Below are 26690 nucleotides of genomic sequence, written 5' to 3'. Positions count from 1 at the left end.
AGCAATGGTACGGTATGCCAGAGACACGTGTTCAAGTCCTGGTCGAGCCTCCATTGTTCGATGAAAATTTTGACTTAGTTAATGTATCTTATTTGATTTGTATGGAGTAAGCAACTCAGTGATTTGTGAACAACCCTGTCTGAATTTCATAATGTAGTGAGTAGTAAGCTGCCAGACCCTTCCAACTTTAGGCAACCTTGATATTCATTGTCAACCTTAGGCAAAACACTTCCAGAAATTTACAACTATTTTTGCCCCTTGGTAGATATGTAAAGATAGAAACATCCAAGTATAATTCTAAACAACAATCCAAACAAAATGATAACAGTGTGCACACGAAAACCCCTCCTGAAGGAGAATTTTACAGTTAGTACACAAATAGAAAATAACAACACTGTAGGTGATGTAATCTGTGCAATGGTTAAAACATGAGTGTACGAGGGCTGCTGGAAAAGTTTCTGCAATCAATATGAAAAAAGACATGTGAAATTCTGGGAATGGCTTTAGTGTTTTTCAAAGTATTCACTCTTAAGATCGATACACTTTTGCATACGCTCAAACCAATTTTGAAAGCATTTTTTCCACTGTGAAGCTGATACCTCAGAAACCGCTGTTCGGAATGTATCAACAGCTGCTTCAGGCGACACAAATCACTCACCACGCTTCTTATTTTTCATGTATGGGAACAAAAATAAGTCATTAGGTGATAAATCAGGTGAGTACGGACAATGAGTTATTAATTCGACATTTTTACTGGACAAAAAATTAACAGTTTGGTGTGCTGAGTGGGAACTGGTGTTGTCGTGGTGAAGAATAATGCGACGATTTGGATTTGTTTTATGCAATTCATTGATAACCTCTAGCAAACAAATTGTTGTATATCACTCAGCATTTACAGTCCTTCGATCTTCCAAAGCTATTGTTGCCACATGCCCGGCATAACCGAAGAAACAAGCAATCATTTGCTTGGCAGCACTCCTCGAACGAACTTTTGTTGGTTTCGGCTCACTTTGAAACACCCAAACAGTGGATTGCTGTTTAGTTTCGGGTTCGTTTGAATAGATCCAAGTTTCGTCCCCTGTAACGATATAGTACACCAAATTTGACTTGCCTTGGTTGAATTTTTTGAGCATTTCTTTACACCAATTCACATGAGCCTGTTTTTTGAGCTTTGGTCAAGTTGTGTAGGATCCAACGGCTTGAAAGTTTCTGTACGTTCAGATGACCATGCAAAATCGTATGTATTGCTTTCATGTCAATGTTCAAGGATGCCTGAATCTCACGATATGTCACATGCCGATCTATCTCAATCATTTCACGCACAGCATCAACATTACTTGCAACACCAGACGTGGATGGATGACCTTCACGAAATTCATCACCGAGAAATGTGCGACCATGCTGGAATTCGGAAAACCAATTGTACACAGTCCTATTGGATGGTGCTTCATCTCCAAAAACCAAATGAAGTCGCTCGATGCATTGTTTTGGTGTTAATCTACATGTGAAATCATAAAAAATCATTGCCCGAAAGTGTTCACGAGAACTTTCCTTTTCTCACACAAAACTACTTTTTCAAACTGCTGTGAAAAATATACGAATAGGCTTAAACAAACAATCAAAGATAATTTAAACATAAAAAAGGTCTATTCTTCCGATTTTTATAATAGTGGAACACTAGTGCCACTGTTGGTGGTAGTTTGTAGATACTTTTCCAGTAACCTTCGTACAACCAACTTATATGTTTATTTTATGTTACTTATAACCAGTGGTCAGAAGTAGTGCGCTACTGTAGCTAGCTACAAAATTTTCAGCTGTAGCTGTAGCGAAGCTACAAAATTCCTATAGTTGTAGCGAAAATTTCGCTACAGCTACATTTTTTCTCAGCATTTTGAGGTAAATTTTGAATGTGGCAACATCGTCAGAAATAATCGATAATAACCCTTACTTTTGCAGGAGGTTCATAAAGATATTCTATTACATGGAAATATGGATAATCTAGGTTATAAATATCTTGATATGGTAGATTATAGATATCTGCGTAATTTATTTCATTAGTATCTGAATAATTCAAATATTCAGATAACTAACTGACATTATGAATATATTCCAGCTTACAGCTACAACTATCATACTAGGGGCTACTTTTGAATATCCATATGGTTGTTTATAAGTTTTTTATGCCGAAGTAGCGGAAAAAAAAGTAGTGAAGTAGCAAGTAGCGAACAGGAGTAGCGTAGCGAGTAGCGAACAGGTGTAGCGTAGCAAGCTACTTTTTGGGTAAATGTAGCTGTAGCGAAGATACTTTTAAAATGTAGCGTTCTGATCACTGCTTATATCCAACAAAGAACATCTTCCTTACCCATGTAGAATGATCATTTTCGAAAGTTACAAAAGATCAACATTTAACTTCAAAAATAAATTTTGTAATATTTAAATTTTTCTGTATGCAGCCTTGCGATCTCTCACTGTGATACTAAATCAAGGAAGGCCACATACATACTGGCCAGAATACATCTTTTGACAAAATCAGTACCAGCAACATTATTAGTTACATAAAAGTACATACAGATTTTTCTTGTACTTGTTTTATGTACTCGAGGGTGCAAACATATAATCTTTCACTGAAGTATTTTTACAGAAAGGCCATTAACATACCGGTCCATATACAGGGTGACTGGTAATTAGATGTATTCCCTGAAAGGGGTTAAAGTAGAGACAATTTGCAATAAATTTGACCATATGATACCCCGTCCGAAAATTAATAGTTTTCGAGATAATCGAGTTTCAATTGTTTTTGAAAAAAATGACAATTTTCCACATAAAAAGTTGAATTGAGAAAAAACTGCTCATTGTATGGAACTTATTTCAGCGTTTGCTGATAGCTAACAAATAAGTGGTTAGTTGAAAAAAAAGTTTTTCCCAAATAACAATCACATGTAAGTAACGGGTGGGTCTAAACTTACAAGTGATGATAAAAAATTGCACTCTTAGTTTACTTGGCAACGTATTTATAAAAAAAATGGTATGACACGAAGCGTACAAATTACGTAAATTACTTCCTTGATTCATCAGCTATCCAACAAGGTACAAATGTTGCTGACATTCACATTTGTGTACAAGAAATAACACTTGATTCATCTTCATGTGAATGGAATCAATGAACAATACAATTAAAGAACATTACACGTCTTGCTCAAAGTGGGCACCTCCGTTACGAATGCAGGCACGCAGGTTTTTACGGGTCATTTGGTCTCGTAACTCGTGATGTGATGGTGGCCTTGACGTGTTGACCAGCTGTTAAGATCCTCTCCCTGAGCTCTTCTTGCGAGTTTACCGGTGTCTTGTCATGTGGCTCCAAATGTAAAAGTCGCAAGGCGTCATATCGGGGGATCGAGCCGGCCAGGGAATCGGTCCGCCTCGGCCAATCCATTTCTTTGGGTAATTTTCATCCAGCCACTGTCGCACGCCCAGGCAGAAGTATGGATGGGCGTAATCAACAATCATTTCATCGAGCTATTTTTCCTGCCCCAAATCTTAAATGGCATCACTTATGAACATTTTTTGTGGAACGGGATGGCAATGTTGTTGGAGGATGTGCCTCTAGCTACAAGACGTGACATGATTTACCAGCATGATGACTGCCCAGCTCGATCCCCCGATCAATTTGACGCATTGCGACTTTTACATTTGGAGCCACATGACAAGGCACCGGTAAACTCGCAAGAAGAGCTCAGGGAGAGGATCTTAACAGCTGGTCAACACGTCAAGGCCACCATCACATCACGAGTTACGAGACCAAATGACCCGTAAAAACCTGCGTGCCTGCATTCGTAACGGAGGTGCCCACTTTGAGCAAGACGTGTAATGTTCTTTAATTGTATTGTTCATTGATTCCATTCACATGAAGATGAATCAAGTGTTATTTCTTGTACACAAATGTGTATGTTAGCAACATTTGTACCTTGTTGGATAGCTGATGAATCAAGGAAGTAATTTACGTAATTTGTACGCTTCGTGTCATACCATTTTTTTTATAAATACGTTGCCAAGTAAACTAAGAGTGCAATTTTTTATCATCACTTGTAAGTTTAGACCCACCCGTTACTTACATGTGATTGTTATTTGGGAAAAACTTTTTTTTCAACTAACCACTTATTTGTTAGCTATCAGCAAACGCTGAAATAAGTTCCATACAATGAGCAGTTTTTTCTCAATTCATCTTTTTATGTGGAAAAATGTCATTTTTTAAAAAAACAATTGAAACTCGATTATCTCGAAAACTACTAATTTTCGGACGGGGTATCATATGGTCAAATTTATTGCAAATTGTCTCTACTTTAACCCCTTTCAGGGAATACATCGAATTACCAGTCACCCTGTATACAACCTTTTGACAAGATTTGTGTCGTTACTGGTATTCGTTAATTACAAGCATTCATTTGGTTACAGTTACCATGTTTATGTGTATTCCTTTACTCCAGATGACATTACTTATCTAAACAGGGAAAAGGTGTGCTATTCAAACAGTTCGTAATGCACCAGTATTTCACTCATGTAACCTTGTTAGTTTATGCAAGCACCATCAACATTCCATAGTATGTGAACAGTACTGTCAACGACATTACAATGTGTACGTCTAAGCGATGTAAAACTCTTTAATTATAATGCAAATATATTCCATATATGGACATGAGATATACATATGATTTCTCATTTGACATGTTTACATTAACAACCAATAAACCAATTGCGAAATGTATTTTTACCATTGTAAAAATCCAAACAAGCATGTAACCCGTGCAGGTATAATTTTTCCCTCACAAAAACATTTAAACGATTCCACTTCAATTTCTCATGCAAACATCCACATTGCAATCCGATTCATGAGCATGTGTTTAGTTTAGGGTTACGGTTCCTCGTCACAAAATAGGTAGAATAATATTTTTTACCTCCAGATATCGGGATGTAGCGAAGATGATGTCACCCTCTGGTCGACACTTTTTTTTTTTTAAATAACTTGGTGTCAATGACCTACCTCATTGAAATTTGACATCAAGCACTTTCCCTATACTGCCATTGTCGGGTTGAACTTGTGTATTCCAACAAACACACTGGTACAGATTTTGTCACGAAATCGATCAAAGTGAAGTTCCACACATATCCACCTTTCACTAATCCACCATCAATGTCCGTTGTTCCTCGCTCACCTTTTCTCAAGGTCCAACGAAATGTCTCCGATTTTAAGTTGATTCGACTCAAACTTCACTCAATTTTGGGAAGTCAAAGATTATAATTTAAGTAACCAAGCACTAATAATGATACATGACATCAAGGCGTTAGTACAGGGACAAAAATATGTTACATTGTTAGATTCAATATTCATTCACATCACTTTTAAAAAAAAATGAAGAATCCCGAAAACTGGTCGTATCTAGAGATGCCTAGCAGGATTTTCGAAAATTACTTGAGATTGAAGCTCGGGTAGTATGCTGTAACCGTACCCCATCTAGCGACATTCTTGAACACTAATAGGATGATGCATACGTCATATTAGGTGTTGTGTTGTGTGATAAGTGTTCATCAAATACAATATAGGGAGCAGACTACCCTCGTGGACCATTGTATATAAGTTGCTAGTAGTTTAGCAGCATTCCCATGGATGTCTTTGTCTTTCCCTCAAATAAATATATATATTAAATATACAGGGTGGCACACAAAATGATCCACCATTTTGTTGTTGAATAAAAACTATATTATAAAGAATCTCTCAAAGGTTACACTTTGGAAAAACGTACTACTGCAATACATGCTCAATATGGCCACCGTTTTGACTTTTAACCTCAGTCAAGCGAACACTAATATTTCCAATTATCCTACGGCACATGGGTTCCGTAATTTCACTGCAAGCCTGAGCAATAAGTCTTCGCAGTTCCATTAAATCTTGAGTTTTTTTTTTCCGAAAATCTTGTCCTTCAAAAAAATCCCAAAGAAAATAATCACAGGGGTTGAGATCTGGGCTATTTGCGGGCCAGGATTGTCCACCAGCGAAACGATCAGGAAATCTGTTCGAAATTACACGAAGATTGAAAATGTCGTGCAAAAAATCCAGCACAATATTTGCTGTGTGTGGCCTTGCACCGTCTTGCATAAACCACTGCGTATTGAACGGTAAAGCTGTGGCAAGAAGCTGTGGAAAGAAACTATTGCGGAGCATGGTCAAGTAACGTTCACTGTTTACTGTCTGCTCAAAGAAAAAGGGTCCGATCAGACCGTGACTGGAAATAGCGACCCAGACCGTAACCTTCGATGCATGGCTAACTTTTTCATGAAGCACTCGTGGATTCTCAGCTGCCCAAAAGCGCACATTTTGTTTGTTAACCACACCATCCAAATGGAAGTGCACCTCGTCAGAAAACCACACGTTGTACAGTGTTGCATTGTTACCCTCGGCCCAATTAGCGAAGGTCAATCTCTTCTGTTTCTGTTCATTTGTGAGTTTTTGCACCACGGTATAATCTTGTACGGATACATGTGGAGATCACTTTTAAGAATCCTTTGAACAGAACGTCTTGATAACCCAAGATGTGTTGCTGCTTTTCTGGTCGATTTGCCAGGACTTCTCTGCACAGCGACTCGGACGGCTTCAATATTCTCAGGCGAACGCACAGGTTTACGACGATCACGCTTTGATTCCAGTACTGTTCCCTCCACTAGAAACTTTTCGTGCAGTTTGTGTATCGTTTTACTCGAGGAGGCCCACCGAGCACGAAAGCGCCTCTGAATCCCCACAATGCTCTTTGTTTCAGCGAAAATAGCACAGTTGCTGATCGCTATTCCGTAAGTCTTCCTTTGTCCGCCATGTTGTATACTCTAGCCCCCCTGGGGACAGGTGGATGCACTATGCTTCAGTTTTCATCACACGATATTTCCAATGACTACTGCAACTGCTGTTGGCACACACGACGTCATTCCTCATCTCAGATCTGAAAAAAACAAAAAACAAATGGTGGATCATATCGTGCGCCACCCTGTATATTCCTTATACACCTATATGTTGTGATTATACGCAAGAACAAATAAAATGAAACTATAGGCTTCTGTAAAATAAAACCTAGAAATGCTAAATTTGTTTTACTTCTAAACAAAAGTTTCCTCCAAGAGATAATGTGCAAAACATCATCTCAAGAATTTAAATTGAGAAAAAATATGTTAGAATCATGAGCCAGATCTGTAACATGTGAGCATGGTCTTCAATGGTTATGCAGCACTCTTCTTCTCATAGCATTTTGCCGAATATTAAAAACAAGAATTGGGTAAAAGTAGGCATAGAACAAACTTGTTTCATTTGTATGAAAGCAGCAGCTAATATACATGCGAGTCAAACTCTGTCATCTATGATAACAACTTTCACTTTGTACTTGTTCATGAGAATGCCAATGAACCATCTTAGATCCATTGTAGAATAAAAGAGAGTAGCCAATCAGAAAAAATGTACCTTGCATTAACTGGAAACAGTGTGAATCTCAACACAAATGAATCAAGGGATCCCAGGTTCGATACCTGGTGGAGGCACAAGTGGTTCGGATTCCACTTTAAACTATAGGCCCAGTTCCGATTAGCCTTACTGTGCATAAAGTGGACTTGAAACACCAAGTCAACACAGATGGCACCAGTGCAAATATGTTTCAAAATATGGGGTAAATTAAAATTGGATAGTTTAACCCTCTATTGTTTTTGATATATGTACATATTCTAAAAAGTTACCAGCTGTTTAAATGTAATCTTATTTATGGTTGTTCTTTATGTGAATTAATATTGGGTACATGTCACATTGAAAGATGTTTCTATTTACTTTTACCTTGAAAGAAAACAAAATGCTCGAAGCTCTTTCCTCGTGTGAACCTGAGATCCTGCTCGCCTTGCCAGACTCAAATATAGGAGATTCAGAGTATCAGACTGTCAGCACACTCAGTGACCTGTATGATAGAGAACTTGTTGGAATCATTGGCTGGGCCAAACAAATTCCGGGTAAGTGGACTTTGTAATGAATCTATCTCATAATGTTTGAATTTTATGACTATAACAATTTGCTAGCAATACAGCATCAAAGCCTGTTTTTCCTCATTCTATTATTTAGTTAGTCCTGTTCAAAGGAAGAAAGTATAGTATTGCTTTGTGGTATTCCCAGGACATTTTTATGAAGCGTAACTCTCATGAGATTTGTGTGGAGACAAATTGCAAATGTTTTAACTTGATTCTAATGTAATTTAACCTTTAGTTATCAATCCAATGTCAGGTATTGAAGAAAAATTCCTTCATAGTGTTTCTTGAAAGTGTTAAATCACAGAAGAAAATGAACCTTTAAGGTTTCTATTCAATTCCTGACCAAAGGATATATGATAGAGTTTAGACTCACCTTGTTCTTTACATACAAGTATAAATTTAGTATTTTTACTATGGGTGGAGGGAAGGTAATAATGTTTTTGCTTATTGAACACACAAACCTGTTTCAGTATTGGTTTTGGTGTGGTTTGATTTGAGTTTTAAGTCTGCTTTATGCACAGAAGGCGAATCGAGACTACATACAGTTTAAAGTGGGATCTGAACCACTATGTGCCTCCATCAGGAAAACCTGCCTGCTTCAGTAGTAGTAGTAGTAGTAATAGTAGTAGAACCACACACATATATACATATATGGTAATTCATAATTCCTTCTGGGGTTTCCAGAATTAATAAACAAACAACCAAGACAGATACAGCATAGTGAAGCATATCATTAAATGCAGAAACTCTCCAACTTCTTGTAGAACATTGGTGCAGAATGGCATGGTATAGTAGTTGCATGTAGGAGTAGGAAAAGCATATCAAGGAACTGTAAAGTTCTACAAAAACTTAGTGAGTTTCCACATCTAATGATATGCTTCATTTTTCATTTTGTCTTGGTTGCATTTATATTGATTACCTCAGAGGGAATTATGGATTACCCTGTGTGTCTATATTTATTTATTGAACTCAACAGGTACATACCTAATTACAGAGCCCATACAAGGGATACAAAGTGAATAGAGTTATATATTTTTCTATAATATATTTGTGCTTGCTACTTTATCATATCATTTCATTAGGAACTTATGTTTTTGAGGTCAGTGTGTCAGGGACACTCTCAAAATAAGATGTCACCTTCTACAACGTACTGTTGAGAGAACTGAAGCAGTGAAAGAAATCAGAAATAAACAAAAAAAGAATCATTTTTAGGCAAGATTATCCAAAATAGTAACTAAACCTTAAAATAGGCATATGTAGACACTGTAAACATGCATTATCAGCCTCTTGATTATAAAGATATGATTCATATACCCTGTTTTTTTTCATCATTATCTTCGCCATTTCCTGCCTGTGGCCGGGTAAGCATAGAAGTCAAACCTCCTCGTTTTTTCCTGGTCTTCCACCACTCCTATCTTTCCACGGTGTTCCAATCATGTCCTCTTCTCCTAACACTCTCCGCTATCTGCTCTTTCCACAGAAATTTTGGTCTCCTCCTTGGCCTTATTCTCACTCCTTGTGCATTGTAAGTTCTTACTGGTAGTCTTTCTGCATCCATCCTCTGCATGTGTCCAAACAATCTCATCTGTGCCGGATCTATTCTGTCCTGGAGCTTCACCACTCCCACTGTCTGTCGGATCGCCTCATTCCTTATTCTATCCCATCAAGTCATCCTCAATATACTCCTTACAAATTTCATCTCCACTGCCTGCATCTTTCTTATATCTCTCTCTGTTATTGTCCAAGTCTCCGTTCCATACATAATTATTTGTATATAGTATGTATTATACAGGATGTCATTTTAATGGCACCCACGGACCGCAGATTCGTATAGAGGACATCAAAACAAACAACTTTTCTCAGTAACATTTTTCTCGTTGGTGCGTCGATTCGACGCTACAGCCATTCAAAAAGACCATTTTGCCACCTGGATGCTGGCAACCCAACACAACATTTGATTGTATCTATGATGTCATTTCCTGCAGCGAAACAGCACACAGCGGGGTTGCAAGTAACACGCAAATTTAGTGAAAAATGACAAACTACCAACCACATTATTAGCTGTAAAGCTAAGTGAGAAATGCGTCCAGAAGACTGAACATCATAGCCCACCAGCCAGAAGATCAGCAGTCATCTCCGGGGAAGGGGGAGGTGAACCAACGATATGAGAATGGTGAAAAAAGTATTCAAAATGAAGTGTCAATATTGGATTTTGTCTCAGCCTACATGTCAAATATCAACAACAATAATTTTTATTGGACTTACAGCTTACATGTGACTGTTTACGCCCAGCTACATGTCAAATATTTGCAAATCTCGTTGCATGGTTGATATCTACAGGTTTGTGTCCAGATGCCATTTGGTACTTTTGTGGTGATAAGGGAAGTATCCGAGGTTCACGTTGTTACATTACGACTAAAATACGTACAACCACAGTAACAATCTAATTATGAATCAGTAGCGAATATACCATCCTGTTCACAGTTGCAAACTATTACATTTGTATCCGGTTCATAGATAAACACAGTCGTCGGAGAGCTTGTATTACTACTAATATCTCTGTATTTTCAACCATTTTTGCCACTTGCCTCATAATGCCTTGAATATACATTATATTAACTAATGTGTAGCTTACCTTTGGAATTTTGAGTTATCTCATTTCTGTTTTGTCATCTCTTCAGTGTGTCACAGACATCTAGTATCAGAAGGACGAAGTGGATAAGACTAAATTGTAGATGCCAACTTGGTAACTACATTTGCAAATATTTGACATGTAAGCTGAGACAAAATTCGATATGACCACTTTTACTTGAACTCTATTTTCTTTCTACCATTTTTCGTATCGTTTGTTTACTTCCTGTTAGGTTACATAATGTGTTTTCTCATTTTGTTTTATGGTACATAATGTGGCTGATTGTAGCTATGTCCTTTTTCACAGAATGTGTGTGTTCCTGGCAACCCTGGAACGCATCGCTTCACGATGGGTTATGACGTCACAAGTGCAATCAAATGTTGTGTGTGGTTGCCAGTATTCAGGTGACAAAACGGGCTTTATTGAATGACTGTAGCGCCGAAACAACATACCAACAAGAAAAATGTTACTGAGAAAAGTTGTTTGTTTTGATGTCCTCTACACGTTTCCGTGGTCTCCTTTAAAATGACACCCTGTATATTACCTTCTTGCATTTCATAGGTAATCCCTGTTCCATATTAATCTTCGAATGCTTAGATATAGTCCACCACCCATTTGTCCTCTTCTGTTTACCTCCTCATCTATTCTTCCACTTCTCTCAATTGTGCTTCCTAGATATTTGAAGCTCTCCACTACCCTTAACTCTTCAGTGTCCATCTTTATTCTTGGTTCATTTCTGCCTCTGTTTCTTGTTATTAGCACCTCACTCTTTTCTGCATTGAATTTCATTCCTGCTCTTTTGATTTCCTCATTCCAACTATCAAGCTGTCTCTGTACTTCTTCTTCACTGTTTCCCCATATTACTAATTTTTCAGCGAACAACAGGGCCTTCATCTCTTCCTCCCCTATCTTCTTCCCCACCTCTTCGTTAATTGCATCCATTGTAATTATGAAGAGCAGTAGGGAAAGAGCACTTCCCTGTTTTAGTCTATTACTTATACTGAACCACTCTGTTCTTCCCACACTGGTGGCTTCACACATCTGTGGTTGACCCTGTATGTGCTCTGCACTCTACACACTATCTCTTCCTCGACTCCTTTCTCTCTTAGAGCCTTCCAAATCTTTGTTCTGTCCATGCTGTCTATATCTAGGAATGCCATAATCAAATCATTTCCATACTCATAGTGCCTTTTCTGTAATTGCCTTATGGTGAATATCAGATCTACTGGTGATCTGCCTCTTCTAAATCCATACTGTTCCTCTCTCACGTTCAGCTCAGTTACTTCCCTTATTCTTTTCTCTAATATTTTCTCATACACCTTTGCTGAGTGGCATATTAGTGTTATTCCTCTGTAGTTTTTACATTCATTTCTGTCACCCTTCTTGAATATGGTAACAATTAGATCCTTTGTTCAATCTCTTGGCACTTCTCTCTCTTGCCACACTGTTTTCAACGCACTGTACAGTCACTGCACACCAATCACTCCTGCTCCTAGTATCATTTCCACTGGCACTTCATCTACTCCAGGTGCTTTACCTCTCTTCATTCTCTTCAGAGCTTCCTCCACTTCTTTCCAAGTGAGATTCATTTTTCCCTTCCATTTTTCTTTTTCCTTCATTTCTTCATGTTTATTTCCTTTTTTCACATTCAGCAATTTCTCAAAAGGATTTCTTCATCCTCTTCTACATTTCCCCTTCCATCCCTTACTTTACAGCTGTCTCCTCTTTCTCTTCTCCTTTCTCTCACTAATCCATACAATTCTTTCTTGTTCCCATCTACATCTTCTAGTACTTTGGCTCATTCTTACATCCACTTTCTTCTTTCCTCCTCTACTACTGTTCTTGCCCCTTTCTTCTTTTCCACGTACTCTTTTAGTGCATTTTGTGATTTAAATTTAAACCATTTTTAATTACATAATTTTTGTTTTTCACTGCCTTTCACTTCTTCGGCTGCCTCTACTAATTATGTTTTAAATCTTATCCAGTCTGTTTCTACTTTGGGTTCATATCTTGGCACTTTAGTTCATAATATTTCTTGATATTTCTCTTTTATCATCTTATCCTTCAATTTCCACACTCTTATCCTTCTCTCTTGTTCTTTCCTTCTATCTTTTATTTTTCATCCCCTCATATCTCCTATTAGTAGCCTGTGGTCACTGTCTAAGTTCTCACTGGCTATTACTTTAATGTTGTTCATTATCTTCTTTACTTCCTTGTTTACCAATATATAATCTATTACATACTTTTGTTCATTAATCCAACTGTATCTTATAATTTTATAGCTGTCATATTTCTTCTTAAACCAGCTATTACCTACTAACAGTCTGTTTCTCTTACAAAAGTCCAGTAGCCTTCTCCCCTCCTCATTCCTCTGTCCCCATCCATCTTCTCCCAAGTATTTCTGCATAGCCTTTCCTATCTCTTCCCACTTGTGCATTAGAATCACCTATCACAATTTGCCATTCCTTTCCTACATGTTCTTCCAAGTCTTCTTCAAATTCTTCTTTCTCCTCCCTTGTACTGTACATCCTGTTTGTGGGGCATACACTTGAATTATTTCTATTACTTTCCCTCTTACATTCATTTTTAGTTGTATTATTCTGCCATTTACCCTTTCTACTTCCTCACTTATCCCACTTCTGACTACAAATACTATTTAGCGTCTTCATTTAACATTTACAATTTTATATCAGATCTGTAGAATACTGGTTGTTGGTAAATTTTATATTGGTTCCTGATTATCAAAAATTTAATATCACCCCCCTGTCTACTAGAAATAAAACATTTGTGGGTACATGCTATTTTTATTTACTCATAATTCCTCATTTAATTATGATACTACTTTTAAAATTCTGAAGTGAATCTGCAGCCTAATGAATGTAAGAGTTTCATTCCTGAATACTATACCCTGATAAGTTATGCTTTCATGAAAAGTTAATAATATCACAATTTCTGGTGTGTTTCAGGTTTCACTGAGTTATCACTGAATGACCAAATGAGACTACTACAGACAACTTGGGCAGAAATTCTTACATTGACTCTTACGTACCGATCACTGCCATCTGCAGGAAAGTTGAGATTTGCCTCAGATTTCACACTGGATGAGAAACAGGCTAGAGATTGTGGGGCCATTGAGTTGTATCAACATGTAAGTATCTTTGTGAAACACATTTTCATATTTTTAAATATAAAATAGTACAAACTGGTGTTAACTTTAGGAGACAGAATATGCATCAATAAGCAATGATATGTTGAGTTGTATTGGAAATGGATCTACCCCATAACTCTCAGTTTGACCTTTTATATTTAAAATAATGTATCTTTGTAGACGAATGTATATTTTTATTCTACATGAAGACTGCTGTTTTTTATAGTTGCATGAAATGATAAAGTGCTACTATAGTTCAGCCTTTCCACTTTAGAACAATATTACCATGTTGATAGATTGTGATCTATCATTCTTCACCTTTTTCTAGGTCGGCTAGAAATCTATATGTGATCCCAACTTAAGAGTTCAGTGTGGAGCCTCATGGCCTTTTACTGTTGAGATCACCCCCCCCCCCCCAAATAAGATTGTTTTTGTCAGAAAGGAAAGTCATTAACAGTTGAAGAGAAAAGAATTATGCACTAAGTGTAGGGAATGTAATATATAATGTTCTATCATTTCTCTTACAATCCAGATCACAAAGACGTGATCATTTCTTGTGTTTTTTCCCATGATTGGGGGGGGGGGGCAGGGCCACTTGCTGCAAACACATGTTGGGAAGAGGAGAGGGGACAGGGAATGTACAGGCAAAAGTTCATCTGTAGGTTGCTATGGGTGTCAAGAAGTGGTTTATTGTGTTTGTGTGTTTGTTCTTGATGGGAGTTGTTCTTGAAGCTGGAATGAGGCAATAGATGGTTTTGCTCTGTTGGAATGAGAATTTGATAGTATTCTAATTATGTAAATCTTGGATTATTTTACTAGTTCCTCGTAATTACTTTTAAAAATTAGTGTTTCTTAATGTCATTGATTTTTTGTGGAATTTTCGCTCTTGCATCAAACAGTGGCAATGGCTTACTAACTTTTGTTTCAGTGGGTACTAAAGCAGATGTTCAACGTGCTCTTCTGCTGCACATCACATGGCAACAGTGTAACCATAGGTTCCACTGGGGATTGCCAAATAGCCTCTCCATGTTCTGTTTTTCCACTGTGTTTGAATCCTGTCCTCCTCCTCTTGGAATCTGCACTACCTTCTTCTGCCAACATTTTGGTCTTCCGTTTTTACCTCTTTCCCACTCCTTGTGCAGTGTATGTTTTTGTCCTGTCATCTTCAGATGTCAGAACCACCTCAATTGTGCAGCTCAACAGCTTCACTGCCTCCCCCCCCCTTGCCCCTACTGTCTAATCTCCTCATTCCTTATTATGTCTCTTCTGATCTTCTTTACTGTACTCCTTATAGCCTAGTAAACGAAGGATTTGTATCGGAAATAATTAGGGGAAAGCCGAATTTTGGTGTATTGTTACACCAACATAAGAGATGCATTTTCTCAAAAGTCCCCACCCCTCCCCCTGTAGCTTCCCCCCTGAACGTTTAGGAAAATGTCCATATCTCTGAAACTAATGGATATATCGAGATGTTCTTTTTCATGGCCAACAGTACTATCTATAAATTTGGTCCTCTTCATGTTTTAAATATTCCCAATGGTTTTTGAGCAATTTTAAGACAAAATGAAAAAAATGTAAATTTTTATACTTACTTTTTTTTTTGGCATTGTATTTTCATTATGAATGATAATAATATTGGACAATTATCCGAACAAAAGTTGCAGAGTATAAACTTATCTTTCATTTGATACCAATAATGACAAACTTCCTACTAAAATTTGCACTGCAGCAAGTAAATTTTGAACGCGTGCGCATGCTTTCACTCGCTATGTGCTCTCCCTTTGTCTTGTTGCTTTTCGCGAAAATTCACACATTTTGATGTTTTTTGTTCATATGTGCTACATTTAAACTATATTTTTAATATTATGTAACATATCAAAGTAGCCCATGTGCTGTAGATGGATAGAATATAGAATTTCAATTGTCTTGTTTTGAAAATATGAAAATGGCCTGTAGGCAAATATTTACATTACTTGTCAGAAAAGTATCATTATTGTCTGTCATTCTCATATTGTTGAACTCTATAGAGGAGCCCAAGTTAAGAGTTCAGTATGGGCTGTTATGGGCTTTTACTTTTGAGATCCCCACCCCCAAACAAGTGTGTTTCTGTCAGAAACAAAAGTTGTTAACATTCGAAGAGAAAATAATAAATATGCAAAAAGGAGAGGAAATGTAAGGTTTTGATGGTCTATACCTTCTTTTACAATTCAGAACATTCAAAAAATGCACTTTCCTTTCTTGTGTTAACCGCAATTTGGGGAGTTAAAAATAACAGCCTTCCAACACGTGTTGGAAGAGGGTAGGGGGTGGGGAATGGCCAGGCAAAAGTTCGTGAGTAGGCTTCCGTCTTGGGGTCAGGTAAAGAAATTTATTATTTGTATGTGTGCTTTCTCGTTTTGGGGAAGTTTGATGCAAATGCATAAATAGGGAATAGATTTATGAGATACCTAAGTAAATTTAATCTGGGACTTGTTGCTTACAAGGCAATAACGTTAACTGATGGACACAAACCAAGAGCATTTTAGATTGAAAATTTCCAATGTCTGTCTCTTTCTTTCTGTAATCATTGTGCACACAAATACAACAGAACTTCATCTATTTCACACCTATAGTAATTGATTAATTGAGTATAAATCCACTTTTCTGCACAGAAATGTTAAATGGGACTGGACCTACGGTTTTATGTGAGATACATACGAACCACTATGTGCCCCCACCGGGTATGGAACCCTAATGCCTTAATTAATTAAAATGCGACGACGGGGGGGATTTGCTTTGGTGTATGACGGTATAATGAACACTGTTCCGTTTCAAATGAGACAGTGCACCGAAAAATGTGAAAGAGGCCTCCCCGATGGCGCAGTGGTCACGTTGTCGCCTTCTAATCAAGGGGTCCTGGGTTTGATACCTGTTGGAGACACATAGTCCCGATTTGTCTTTCTGTGCATAAAGGAAAGAAAAACACTGCCGACGCATGTCATAAAATAGAGAGCAAGACGTATGAAAAGTATATTCGGAAACAGATATTTTCAAATCTTCCTCCACGGACCGTCGTTATTCTGGACCAACAGCTGCAAGAATGAACAGCTTCACACCAAGTCATGCATTGTTGTATGTTCCTGGTCAAAGCAAACTATTGTAGGTGGCAGCACCCCTGTTGTGACCCCATGCTTTTGATGGGCAATTGTTCTCCCATTTAAATACATGGGGAATTTGATGCTGAACGTGCTGCTATTACATTAAATTGCAAGTTTAATTTCATCTTAACATCGGAAATTATGTCAGAACATCAGTGCTGTGAAACTAAGAATTTTAATAAGACGATCGTCAACAACAGAAAAGATATCGGAACTAAAAAAAAAGCCTTAAAATTTGCACAGCACTTGTTTATGTCACTTTGAATTTTCACAATTTAAGTGCTTTATTCTTGTGAATCTGGTAAAGAATAATACATAATAATTCCACGCGACTGTACTTTTTTATAGCTAGTTGTTATTAATACCCGACTCATTTCTTTACGTGATATCATACTTTTCCTCATGGCTAGTAAATATGGTTCTCTATTTTATACATACACATATATCGAGAAGAATAGTTATTACAAAAAATATGTTACATTCTGTTTCATATCTCGCAACCTCTAGGGCTTTCTTATTTAAAGGTAGTGCTCCCCTGTGCATAGCACCATGCCATGAAGGCGTATAGGGGTGGCTTTCTTATTTACAGGAATAATAATTTTAAAAGGATGAAACTACGAAGGGGAAATGTCTGCTTAATACAAAGAAAACATGTGTTAATATTAAGTTATCAGATAGGGTATAGTGTATAATAATAAATATTATGCGCTTATCCACTTAATACATTTCTCTTTATAATTTGGGTAGTTTCTCCAATTCCTATTCCCGCCGTTGAATTGCACATACTCGCAAGTCTCAACAAGAGGAATCATAAAAGCATAGTGCAAAAATCTATTTTTTTATTATATACTCATGGCAGCTAGGGACGACCAAAATTACGTCAAGTTTAGTGCTCTTTGTGCATAAATATACTATATTTAGCCCGTCTGAGCTACCTTGCCTTTGCACTTTCATATATTAATTCTTAGGTTCAGGAGAATGTAATTTTCAGAAACTTATGACTTGCTACATAATCCTAAAGGTTTGGTAAACACATTTTTGTTATCGATTTACAAGAGAAATTCTTACCTTAATTGAAAATAACGTTTGAATAGCCATCCTATCATGCTCCAATGTAAAGCTTAGGGCAACCAGATGATGAACAAAATTATTTAGGGACAAACAGGGCTGGCGCCTCTAGAGGAAAAGTTTGGCAGTGAACAGCCCCGTTGACCACTACCTTTTGTTGTTGCGTGTACTACAGCAGATGCTCAATGCACGCTGGAGCTTTCTTCTACTGCGTACCATGCGGCAACACTGTTTCCATAAGCCCCATACTGAACTCTTAAGTTGGGCTCCAATACACATGATTGCTTCAAGTACTTTTCCGTGGACTAGTTACACTGTGTACCGGGAATCTGGGGAACAGCACCGTGCACAACGGTAAAGAAGGGGAGAAAGCGAGTGGATGGAAAAGCAAGTGCATGCTACTGCAAATATCTGGTAGCTGAAGCTGCATTTCCCCTCCATGCACTCACGCACTGATTGGTCGAACCTTTTCGGGTCTATGATATTCTACAACTAATGTTGAAAATATAGTTAATTTTCTTGAGCAAACACTAGATAATTGTAGCAGGAAAATCTGTTGCAGTGCTCGTACATTGCAGTGCAGCTATATTCTGATCTCCGGCAACCACAGAAGTCTTCACAAGCTGTCCTGGAGACACATGAAATTAGGCGAAGAACATCGTCAGCAGCAACAGATTGGGTGGTTGTCATTGGTTTCACACCTTGGCCACGTTTTTTCCATCCCCAGTCAGTATGTTGAAGTTTGCTTCCAAACCATGTCTGGATTTGTAAGTGAGCCCTGAAAATATATTAACATGCTGCTGAGGCACTTTAAGGGAGTTCATCCAAATCAGAATGAACTTTCCAATGAGATTTGTTTGTTTGAATTATGAAGCTAAAGTTACGAACTTCATCCAGATGTTTGTATTTGCTCAGTCCAAACAAGACGAGAATAAACTTTGTTTTTTCCTTTTGTAATGAATTCTTCTTGAGAGCCCACTCCTTGGCTGAAGATGGCTGCCTGATCTTTTGCATAAGATGATAACAAGTTCTACTGCTTTTGTCTTCCCCAACGTCACTCCCCCTAAAAAAAGAAGCACATTAATGAGGAAACATATAGCTATATGATCATCCCAGTGAATGGATACTGTGAAAGAGTCAGTCCAACTGCAGGACCAGCAAATCTACATCTGATCCAACTATTATAACTTTTGACTAATCATCTATTTTTGTATACCCACCTGAATTATGTCCACATCTGCAAATTCTCCTAAAACAAATTTCTGAGCAAGAGCATTAGCTAGTCTCCTTTTGTTGGATGCTTTAGCCTGGTTGTTCTTTCAAACCTCTTAGCCATAGAGAAATAGTGATGACACAATTGATATTGTTTCTGAAAGAGCCCTGAAGCAGTGCTCGAAGTGAGGGAGGATAAGATGGGATGTTATCCCACAGGCTAACAAGATTTTCATAAAGCATCCTCCCAGCGGTCTAATTGTTACCAAATTAATTCATAGGAGCCCCCCTCCAACCCCCATGGCTCATCCAAACAATCTCCCAGATAACATTTATCACTTCAAGCGCTGCCCTGAAGATCTCTATATTCCTTGATTAATACACTTTAGTTCTGTTTTCCATGTTTCTTTTTGACAACTGGAACATAATAGAACATTATTAAGGTACTTGGTTTGTTTGAGTTTGGTTTTAAGGTCACTTTATACACAGAAAGGCTACTCGGGACTGAATCTACAGTTTCAAGTACGATCCAAACCATTATGCGCCTCCATCAGGTATCAAACCTTAGATCTCTTGGTAATAAGTTGACGACGTTACCAGGGTGGCTACTCACCGGGAATTCCTTGAATTCTGGGAATTATGCGTGAATTGTTGACTCCGGGATTTATGCATGAATTCTATGTGAATTTTTCTCCGTAATTAATCCAAATCCTATTAAATTTATACAAATTTATTAATGCCCTGATGCAAGTTTTTCACAGTTTATTTTTTTTATTGATGAAGGAAAAGAAAAGAAAGCTGCGTGGAAAATAAAACAGAATATTCTCTCAGTTCGTTTGCTTTGTTAGTGTCCTTTGCAGAACAATTTACCTGACAGACGGAAGATTATTGCAAGATATCTTGAAGTTGATTAGGAAAATTTAAGTTTGAAATTCTTATACAATAAAAAATTTTCTTAGATTAATATATCCCGTAACATTTGTAACTTGTATTTGTAGATGTATTTCGAGTCTGAGTGTGTGAAATGGCAAATGTAAACTCCGAACCTTAAATTAAATATTTTGAAAATATATATACTATTTAATTAAATTGAATTAGAATTTTTGGATAAATTGGAATTGCACAGACCTTTTATATTGTTAATACATTTTTGTATGTGACTGTGTGTGTGTGTGTGTGTGGGTAGAGGAGGTAATGCTTAAGGCTGAAATAGAGAAAACATCTGCTTGCACCCTGGAAAGTTTGCCTTGAAAATCGGGCAATGTTGTGTATACTTTAATTTTGTCAAGGTCATAGAGTAGCCACCCTGGTTACCACTACGCCATCCAACCATCCTTACAGAGACAATGGAACGATAATGTCAGTGAAATTTCAATTGGTGGTTGAAATGACCATTACATGACAGCTGATATTATCGCATTAGTTATTGCTATTGATCTGTACAGAGTCATTACCAATTTTCTTCTTTGTTCTCTTTGTAAAAGCTGTAAGAGTTTCAGACTAGGTATTCTCCTCCATACCTTATTGATTCCAGTGAAGTGAATTAATCAGATCTATGGACCATCTTTTGGATATCTTCGATTATTACAACAGCAGCTGATGCAATCCACAACCGTTCTACAGTAGTGTCATCCCTTCTATCACTAATTCACTAGTTTGAGCTTTGAGTGCCAAATAGGACTCGAGAGGGTTCGATCAATGAGTGTGTTTGCATTAGCGTGCACTGTTTTTTCTGTCCACTCGCTTTCTCTCCTTTTCTACCATTGTGCACGGTGCTGTTCCCCAGATTCCCGGTACACAGTGTAACTAGGCTACGGAAAAGTACTTGAAGCAATCATGTGTAGAGTTCAACAATATGAGAATGACAGACAATAATGATACTTTTCTGACATACATAATGCAAATATTTGCATACAAACTCCTAATATTAAAAATATAGTTTAAATGTAGCACATATGAACAAAAAACATCATAATGTGTACATTTTTGCAGAAAGCAGTGAGACTAGGGGAGTGTGCACGCAAGTTCAAAATTTACTTGCTACAGTGCAAATTTTAGTAGTAAGTTTGTCATTATTGGTATCAAATGAAAGATAATTTTATACTCTGCAACTTTTGTTCGGATAGTTGTTCAATATTATCATTCGTAATAAAAATACAATGCCAAGAAAAAGGTAAGTATAAAAATTTACATTGTTTTCATTTTGTCTTAAAAATTACTCAAAAACCATTGGGAATATTTAAAACATGAAGAGTAACAAATTTGTAGGGAGTAGTGTTGGCAATGAAATTAAAAAAAGGAATATCTCGATATGTCCACTAGTTTCAGAGATATGGACGTTTTCCTAAAACTCTGCGTATTGAATGTTCAGGGGAGTGTAGGGGAAGAAGCTATGGGGGAGGGGTGGGGACTTTTGGGAAAATGCATCTCTTATGTTGGTGTAAAATACACCAAAATTCAGCTTTCCCCTAATTATTTCTGACAATCTCCCATTTTTTGCCTTCATTTCCTGGAGTATTAAGAATTTCATCTCCGCTGGCTGCATTTTTTTCTCCATTGTCCAGGTCTGCTCAATAGGTACAATCAGTGACAAACACAACCATAGCCAAATTGTCCATCACTATTTCCATTCATTTTTCTTCTATTTTACGTGTATTTAAGAAATGGAACTGTAGTTAAACAAGGCTTATTGGTAATTTTTAAAATTCTAGATCATCACATTGCAGAAAACAGAGTGAATGAACATGGTGATGGACAGTATGCCTATTATCTTTTCTAGTTGGCTGTATAAAGCATCCAATCAATACTGCCTGATACCAATACATCAGCATCAGTATCGACTAAGCCCTACACATGTAACATAATACTATCTTGTATTTTACAGTCTGTTTTACATATCCATCTACTTGAATTTTGATAAAATCCACTTCCCAATTTGTAACACATGGGCCTAGAGTAAGCATCCAGTAGTAAATGGTGAAAATGAGTCACCAAAATCGATGAGAGTAGTTTTCTTTCCGCATTTCTTACTTCAACTAAATTTCAGAAATAATTATTCCTTTTGCCCCTAACTGTATTTGTATTGATTTTTCCAGTGCATACAGATAGTGGAAAGAATGGAAAGGTTGTCCATTGCGAAAGAAGAATATTACATCTTGAAAGCATTAGTACTAGCCAATTCTGATGCCAGAGTGGATGAGTATTCTTCACTCAAGAAACTTCGAGACAGCATCATATCAGCACTTTCAGACTGCGTTTCAGTGATTAGGTGAGTTTCTCAAAAGGTTTTCAGTCTCAGCATGTAACGGAATAATGTAAATTGCCTTCTGTTTTATGTATTGCAATTGTACCCCTATCCTTATTTCCCCCTTCACATGTTTAGTGCGTGTGTGTGTTTGCAGTGTTGAAACAATTTTGAAATGAGCCCCATGCCCTATATCTATTCAAATCATCAGAAGTTTTGTTTTTTATTATTTTGCATATTTTTTTTATAAAAAAATAAATATGGTAGTGCTTTGCAGTTTTAAGCCACAGTTTCTTGGCTTTCAGTTGTGGTAATGTTCAACCATGCATGGTGTACCTAGCTCGAACAGATGATTCCATCCACAAAAGAGGAAGCAGAAATATTAGTTTCAGATCAGTAACTTGTGTGCATTCAGTTGTTCTTTATCATCACTCTATGATTTGAGATGTTTGTAACAATTCTTAAGAAACCCTCTCAAAGTGAGCAAATATGATTGTCACATTACACCTGCAGCCATTCCTATTTTGCCAGTGACTTTATTCAGTTTGCACATGCACACTTGCATCGATGGTCTCGACATATATAGGCAGACTGTAGTTCTTCATTTATGTTTATTGACTTGGTGTTCATTGTCCACTGTGTCGCCAAACAATGCAAGAAGTCAAATATAAGGAGCATGCAGCATTACATTTGTAGCATATTGAGAAAAAAAAAATAGTTTGGTTACATTCGGTGGTCAGTAAAACATGTTCGTGCATGCCAGAGTATCTTGGTGCCAGTGTGACGGCCCACACTTATTTACATGATGTTTGTCCTTTTTTCTACTGTGTATGCCAGTGGTCCAGGCAATAACCTGATCCATTGTAACGATATACTAAGTACATACTTGTTTGTAGTGTATTGTGTCGTCATTCTTTGAGACAAATTTAAAAACTTAATGTGTAATTATTAAATTTAGGTGTCAAGTCCATAGGTAGGCTGTATGCTTGCATATTAAAATAATCTCTCTTTCTAGGCCCAACAATGCCTCATCGCACATGCACCATTTGTTGCTGTGTTTACCATCCCTCCGACAGGCAGATCAGGTTGTGCGGAAGTTTTGGTTAAGTGTGCGGAGGGAAGGAAGGGTCCACATGAACAAGCTGTTTCTGGAAATGCTGGAAGCATGCTTTCGATAGACTTTGGGGTTTTTTGAATCCACTGGAACAAGACTGAAAGAGCAGGGGCTGTCTACAGACACAATGCATGCACAGATAGTCCACTCAAGTATTGGTTGTGTTGTTACATATGCATAAACCGTAAATATATGAAAGTTCTAAAGTTTGTTAAGCAGATGAATGCTTATCAGAAATCTTTATAACTAGGATTGTTTTAGTCATATTGGAGAGTAAATAACAGCTTTCTCATGTGATACAAATTTGTTGAGATCTTAACTTTAAATGACTACATACTTGGGAAGACTAGGTACAATGTATAATGTGTGTATATGTGTAATGTGTGTGTAATTAATGTGGTATCTGTCATACATGCAATATATGATGTATAGGATGCCCCACCTGTTTTTCACATGCCATATTGTTATCTATATGAAAAGTTCACTCCCCCATTCTCATTGTGAAAATTTATAGTTACTGAGTCCTAGATGGAAGGGAATGTGTTTTTCATCTGCTTCCATCTCTGATGTGTAAATTGAGCCATGTTTGTGTGAGGATTACGTGTGTAGTGGTGTACAATATTGAAAACAGTGTCAACTTTGCTTTCTTTCCCTTGTCCCTTTCCAGAGCATAAACTTCTATGACTACTTACTAGTCTCATTTGGCTGAATGTACTTGTGATATTTAAGTGCAATCAGTGTCCATATTTGTGCATATGTATATGGTTTCTAACAAGATATGAGGAACATTCAAGCATAGAAGTAAGTATTGAAGCTTTCCAAGTGACGAATGATGAAAAGATTCTCTCGGGCTATTGACCAGTTGAATTGTGAAAAAGATTCCAAACTCTCATCTGCAGGGTAGAAGTGAAGATAGAGGCATTAGCTCTTGAAAGCTTAGAATCTTTTCCACAACTCACCTGATCGATAGCCCTAGTGAATCTTTTCATCATTCAAGTGTAGGTTAGCATTTTGTTCCCTTTAACATGCAGAGCAGTGTGCACCATTTCCCTATACTTTTTTTTATTATTCAGTGGCAGGTCCAGGAATATAAAGAGATACACTAACACAAACTGAAGGCAACCACTGTTCTGGCATCATAACAATTCTATTTCTTTAAAATGTACAGAAAGTACAATAAAAGAGAATGAAAATACAATTTGCTTACCATTATCTTTGGTGCCACTAACAAGTTAAGATATATTTTCAGCTCATCATTTATATCAGCAATCATAATGTTACTGTAAAGATGGAGACAATGGTACATACTGCATTAATAAAAATGATTAGGTGCTCATAAGCACCTGATTCAATACTACCATTTTCATATGAATAAAGTTGTTCCTCTCATAGCTCTATCAATTTTTAATTTACCTGGCAAACATACATAAGGCATGTGCCCTCTCATGTGTGTTCATACTATATATATACTAAACACCTACTCAGTTTTAGAGAACTTTATTATTCACATCAAAATGTGAACACATGGTCACCACTGAAGAAAACAGTCACTGAGCGAGAAGCTCAATGCATGAGCAGGTCCTCATAGTTTTTAGTCAAACAACCCAATAATTATCCAGTTCATCACAAAATAAGGTCCAGTTTCTTCTTGAAATCTTGAAAATGTCAAGTGGAGTCTGGGAATTCAATTTGCCGAAGTGATTTTGTGGGCTTGTATCATTTACACATGCTAGAAGTTAACAGTGCTTTTCAATAGAAAACCATAATTATTTTTAATACTATTATTGGAGCTTCATCACACAAAAACTGTGCAATCAGGAAAATATATTTTTTACAACTTTTGTTACTAATTGCAAGCCCAGAATTTAAAGCCTAAGCATTATAATAGACCAAAGCAGTACAAGACTGACTTCTTTATTTACCAATTCGTTATACTGGATAGCATACCTTTTCGCAAATAATGAAATAATTTTTTCTCGTTCTGAGAATTCATGTTCCTAATGCAAGAAACCTTGTTGAAATGTTGGTTATCATCACTACTCACTAGCCTTTGTATAATACCAGTGTTCTTCACAGCAGGTGGAAAGCAGATCTGTACATGTGTTTGTGTGTGTGTGTGTGTGTGTGAATGAGCATGAGTTCACCTTATGTATTGGGGGCAAAGAAGCGAGCTGCTTATGTTGTAATATACAGCTTCAGTCTTATCAGATCTGTTAAATATGTGGAGGAGTGTGCTTTTTATTCATATTATTATAATTATTACAAAGTTTCAGTTGTTAATGTAGGATCAATAAACAATACTCATTTTGTTGATCTTAGATTAACAGTGTTAGAAGTTCCTTAAGGATCTTGACTTAAAAAGACTGATCCCACAAGATCACATTTGCTGAATGGTTATAATGATAAGTCTGTGGTATTTTTGTTCTAAAGACTGTGTAAATGTATTAGATGTATGGATGTTCCGTTCCATGTTGCTGTAGGGACTCGCGAGGAGTACAGTGCATGGCAGCTTTATTTGTTAACTTCTGGAAGTGGACTCACCCAAATTTAGCCTAGTTTTCACTCTATAGAGGGACTATGCATAGGTTTGAGATGTTTTATGTGTTACCACAAATAAATGATGGGTGTTCATTTACAAATGTATGCATAAACCACTCTTTCCAGAATGTAACTGCAGAGGACTAGTTTCTTTGAGGTACTTAGGCTTTCAATTGTAGAGTGCGCAAGAATGTGGCAATGATTTTGTAAGAGTCAGTTAGATCCATATTTCCTTTTGTGATCAGTCGATAATTGAATCGGTCACATGAACAACATTTTAACCAGAAAAAAACAAACCACAGAAACAGCACAACAATTACACTAGTCAACAAATTTAAACTTTTTTTCTGCAACACGGGAAAAAAAGGGTCAGTTTAACTAAATCGAACCTCCTGAACACGAAAATGATAGTAAAAATGTCGTAACACGTAACGTTTTTGTGTTACGCTGGTAAAGAGGATTGTAGTGAAGGCGACAAAAATATATTACGTGACTTGTATTTTTAACTAGGTTACGAATGCAGTTATTACACTTATCATCAAATATCATCA

General features: G+C 37.1%; 1 protein-coding gene across 4 annotated transcripts in view; it reads left to right on the top strand.

Moving 5' to 3' along the window:
• Positions 1–26452, top strand: part of ERR (estrogen-related receptor) — a 194734-nt gene extending 168282 nt beyond the window's left edge. For all 4 annotated transcript variants that reach the window (XM_083118982.1, XM_083118981.1, XM_083118979.1 and 1 more), the window contains 4 exons: positions 7870–8031; positions 13645–13826; positions 22339–22511; positions 23503–26452. In XM_083118982.1, coding sequence (XP_082975108.1) covers positions 7870–8031; positions 13645–13826; positions 22339–22511; positions 23503–23665 — 680 coding nt within the window. In that variant the 3' untranslated portion in view covers positions 23666–26452. The remainder of the gene's footprint in view (positions 1–7869; positions 8032–13644; positions 13827–22338; positions 22512–23502) is intronic.
• The last annotated feature ends 238 nt before the right edge of the window (positions 26453–26690 follow it).

Source organism: Lepisma saccharinum, chromosome 3 (genome assembly GCF_977018435.1).
Source record: "Lepisma saccharinum chromosome 3, izLepSacc3.1, whole genome shotgun sequence".
Classification (NCBI taxonomy): domain Eukaryota; kingdom Metazoa; phylum Arthropoda; class Insecta; order Zygentoma; family Lepismatidae; genus Lepisma; species Lepisma saccharinum.
The sequence above is the reverse complement of the archived record's forward strand: the minus strand, read 5'-3'. Positions and strand labels throughout refer to the sequence as shown.